The sequence below is a fragment of the Dendroctonus ponderosae genome, unplaced genomic scaffold (assembly GCF_020466585.1).
Source record: "Dendroctonus ponderosae isolate FM_Combo_2020 unplaced genomic scaffold, Dpon_F_20191213v2 Dpon_F_20191213_830, whole genome shotgun sequence".
NCBI lineage: Eukaryota > Metazoa > Arthropoda > Insecta > Coleoptera > Curculionidae > Dendroctonus > Dendroctonus ponderosae.
Window position 1 is genome coordinate 1 of NW_026019047.1, and position 4690 is coordinate 4690.

The following is a 4690-nucleotide window of genomic DNA, read 5'->3' on the forward strand; positions in this document are numbered from 1 at the left end:
TTTTGAAGAGCATAATTTAAAAGCCAACCAAAAATTCGCTCTTAGGCCGACAGGTTCGTCAGGCAATAACTACCTGGAAGCGCGGAAGAAAGAACGAAGCTCATTGTTGACCTTCTAAAGTCTTTTATTATCCAAAGTACATTTTTTTCACTATTTTATTGCGTGTTCAGGTGAGACTCTTCTGTAAGGAACCATTCACAGGTTTTCACAATTTTCCGGGGCATTTTTGGAAAACGCCCCCTTGGACCTCTTGGACTTGTTCATTTGGATAAAGATCTCATCCAAACTTCTCCCTTTGGTCTCAAACAGCATTATCTGCACGTACAAAGCCAGCCCTAACATAGCTATGGAGGACACGTAGAAATAACCGCTGGTTCCCAAGCCTTTCACCATGTGGTCGTAGAAGAATACCAGCAGGAAACTCAAAAGGCTCTGGAGAGCCATCAAAAATCCTCCAGTTAGGCTTTTGATGTTCAAAGGCATAATTTCCGTGATATACAATAAGGGCAGGCTGCTAAGGCTGCTGTAGAACAACAGGAAATATCCCATAAAGACCAGCAGGGGAAGCCAAGTGATTTCTGCATAGTTCTCCAGAGATTCATCCAGGAATTGGAAGTAAATTCCCAAGATTCCCAGGAGAAAAGCCAGACCGAAGGAGGCGAACGTCAGCATGTTCTTGCGCCCCATCCAGTCAACCCCCATGGTGAAAACACTGGAACATATCTGGATAATTCCAATGACAACGCCTGCGGCGTTGTCACTAATCGACCACCCGGTTTTCAGGAAAAGCGACCGGATGTTTCCTCTTATGGCAACGCTGCCAGAAAACTGCGCCAAAACCACCAACCCTGGCACAATTCCCAAAGACTTCCGCACAGCTTTGGACTGCAGGTTTCCAGTTTTGGCAACATGGGCCTGAATCAGCGTCAACTCGCCTAGAATATCGTCGCTATTGCGCAGCAAGCTTAACGACTTTCCAGCATTTCCAGACTGGAGCCGCTGCAGCAAATAGTAGGGAGACTCTGGAAGAAACCCAGTCAGCATTAAACCCAGCAAAGCCACTGCCAGGATTGTAAAGTGCAGCTGCGCAATGGACGCGTACAATCCTATCCAGAAACACATCAGCATCCCAGCGCTCACAGATAGGGGAATGGAGGAGTACACAACTCCTCTATACCTCTCATCGGCAATCTCTCCTAGATAGACAGCAGCAACAATTATTCCGGAATAGGCGCTCATTCCAGCAGTCGCTCTGGATAGGTAAAGGTGCCAGGTTTGGGTCCCCAAAGCGGCAGCCAGGCTGCAGACAACCCCCGTTACGTAGGCCCCAAACAGCGCAGATTTTCGTCCCCATTTTTCCATGATGAGTCCAGACATAGGAGGCCCTAGCAGACCTCCTAAGTAGGGTAGGGAGACCATCCAGTTTTGCTCAGCGGCTGTAAGGGCACGCCCCAGCGGGTTTTCATTGGTTGAAAGCTGGGAAAAGATTGGCGAAGGCCAATGTTGCGTCAGTCCACTTAGTAGGCCCAGGATACTCACTAGAACATTAAAGAAGAGTTGAGGTTAATGAGTTTGTAAAAATGGGCGGGTCTTTGGTGTCAATGTTGCCAAAATCGATATGTGGTGGAAATCTTTAAAAATATCCGAAAAGCATAATGTAGATTGGATTCTTCTTGTTAGGATCGAGACTAAATTTCTAACCTGTAAAGAACTACAGGCAAATTTTGGTTAAATGAAGAACATTTTCACGTAAAAGTATCTCAAGAACTATTGAGAATCGCGCCTGTCGGAGCCAGTTTGCGTGTTTTTAACCTTGGTCATGCTCCCAGCTTAGCTAAATAAACATTTGATCGGAAATTTATGATTATTTGCCAGATTTTTTGAATGTTCGATGTTACTAAAATTTGGCTTCTTAGTTTGTCATCGAAATTTCTAATCTTCAAAAAAGAAACTCAAAGTTTGCCATTTCTAGAAAACTTTTACTTTTATGTCGGAACCGATAAATAGTTCAAAAAAATTCCGAGGATATTTTCGATAGAGCATCCCCCGAACTATCGATCACCGAGTCCACCTGACTGTGGTTGCAGGTTTTCGATCTTAGTCATGCTCTCAGCCCAGCAAACAAAACGTTTTATTACCTATTTCTGGACATTTGCTAGATTATTTGGATGTAGGATGATACTCAAAGTTATGTTTTAGTCGAAATCAGCATCCAAACACTGCACGAATTTCCTATCCTTGCAGCATAAACCCGAAAGTTGGGAAATTCTAGTATATTTTATGATAGCTCAAAAGCGGTTGAATATTTAAAAAAAATCCTTAGAACGTTTTCGCTAGAACATCTCAAGAGCTACCTAGTACGGTACCTATCGGGGCTACTTTGCAGATTTTAAATATTGGTCATGCTCCCAGCGATGAGGAAAACCACTCTAAAATTTGAAAGAACGGAATATTCCTAAAGTTGACGCCTTTGTGAGCAGTCTTATCTTCTTATAGGTAGATTATGTTGGCGACGTTGCCAATAGTTGCTACAATAATAGAACATGCTAGATTTTCATTAAAAATCAACTTATTATTTCGGACGTCACTCCGAGTCGGTCAAGTTTTAAGGCAAAATCATGCTCTGATTGTGCGAACTATTTGTTAGCTTGTGTCATCTTTTCAGTGATTTATTTGAAAGTAGCTTATCTAAGTCATGCTCTCAGCGCGCCTGGAAAACATTTTGCAGGGTTCATTTCGATTGAGTAATTTTTGTCTAAATCGATTCTAAAATTCCTATTTGACCATGTGAAACTCCACACTGTCCGTAAAATATGAAAATGTCATTGTTGTTTTAAAAACATGGCAATTTTTTGAGAGTTTTTGCGAAGAAACTGCCTGTGCGGTGTCTCAATTAAAAGTAGCGCGCTTTTTTGCAAAGTCATGCTCTTAACACGGTGAAGGAAAAATATGGAAATCGATGTTGTCAAGCGTAACAAATTTCTGAACATTTTTGCGAATTCTGGGTGCTGTAGTTCGACTCGAAATCACCCGCTTTTTATCCAAAGTCATGCTCTCAGCAAGGTAAAAGATACATTTTAAAATCCACTCGTGACAACATTGCCAATATCAACACATTGTCTAGAGAACACTTTTCTTTTTAATTTAGTGCTTTTTCATCGCTCTGAGTAGGTCAAGTTTTAAGGCAAATCCATGCTCTGAGTGTGCCAACAAATTATCAACTAGTGTCATCTATTTAACAGTGGCTTAATATTTTTTAGAATTGCAGCGGTTTTTAAGCCTCTAAAGAGAAAAACGCGAAATTTCTTAAACTCCAGTGCATTTTCCTCTATGTTTTGCAAACCGTTGAGTTTTCCGGAATAATTAATAAAACTTTTTCAACAGACCGTCTACAGAGAAACGCGATGACACGTCTATTGGTCCCCGGTGGCTGGTTTTTAATCTTAGTCATGCTCTTAGTATGGGGAACAATAGGGTGTTTTCCCTGTATCAAAAATTCCTACAAACTGAACATTAATCTATGGTAATATATATATATATGAAAGATTAAATAAGTTTATACTTTCTATCTACTGTTATTTTGTTAAATATTTAATAAACAAATTCAGCTAAAATTCAAATTATTCATAAATCTCTAAAACGCAATCCTATTGGTTGTGACGTCTCTAGTCATATAAATGGCGGATTGTTTACGTTCTGTGCATAGTGTTTAGTTGTGTGGTTGTGTTTCATTAATTATTTTGTGGCTTTAAATAATTTATAGTTTGTGTTAAACCAAAAAATCCCTTCAGAAGGATTTCTGAAAGCGTCAACAAACAATTTACTATGTGTACATATTTTTATGGTTACCGAATTTTTGAAAACGACGAACCCTTTAATTCAGCCGAATTTAAGGGTGTCAAAGCAGCAGTGTAAGTAAAAATTCGTAAATTCATTATTAGTTTCTCTTTCCTTAATATACAAATCGGTCTGTATTGTTTTAAATTAGGTAAATAATATATAGAATTTCACTTATTTAACATAACCTAACTTATACACATGACTGCTTTAAAAATAAAATAAACTATTAAATTTGTATTTTGGGCATCACGAGAACAATATGGTGAGATCGGATATGTGGAATTGAAACGCGAGGGTTCTTTGTGCACTGTACAAGGTAGAATTTGCCATAACACAAAGTACGATCGAACGCATATTGTATCTGCCTCATCATTAGCTTTTTGTTCGTACTTTCATTAATATGATCCTCGCAACAAAAAAAGATTGATTTTGATTTAGGAACATCACGTCTAGCTGCTTTGAACCATAAAACTGTACGTGCATAATCATGAGGAACAGTTAGAAATAGTTTGTTTGGAGCACTTATTGAGGTATTCTTGCATCCTGGCACAAAACACCACTTATTTTGTGATCCATACATGTCACTATTTCCCATTATGCAAGATAACAATAATAATGAATAAAATAATGATAATCACAATAACTTAAATAATAAACCAAAGCTGCGAAAACAACAAAATAAACACGAGACACTTTGTGGATATGACCTGCTACGTCACAATCGGGATAGACAACCGACGATACGGATTCGGCGTTTTTGGCGGAAAACATCTGATTTGAATTTCATTTAGATTTCAAATTATTATGGAGACTTTTTTTTGCAAAAAAAATATATCAGTGTAAAGGTTGC

At 39.0% G+C, this 4690-nt stretch overlaps 1 protein-coding gene across 1 annotated transcript; it reads right to left on the reverse strand.

The window, feature by feature from the left end:
* Window positions 1-106: 106 nt before the first annotated feature.
* LOC125505536 (facilitated trehalose transporter Tret1-like) lies at window positions 107-1538 on the reverse strand (the record flags this gene model as incomplete). Its single annotated transcript, XM_048669525.1, is given in 1 exon segment — window positions 107-1538. A coding segment is annotated over 1 exon segment (1343 nt), but the record flags the coding sequence as incomplete, so codon positions are not given.
* Window positions 1539-4690: the final 3152 nt, after the last annotated feature.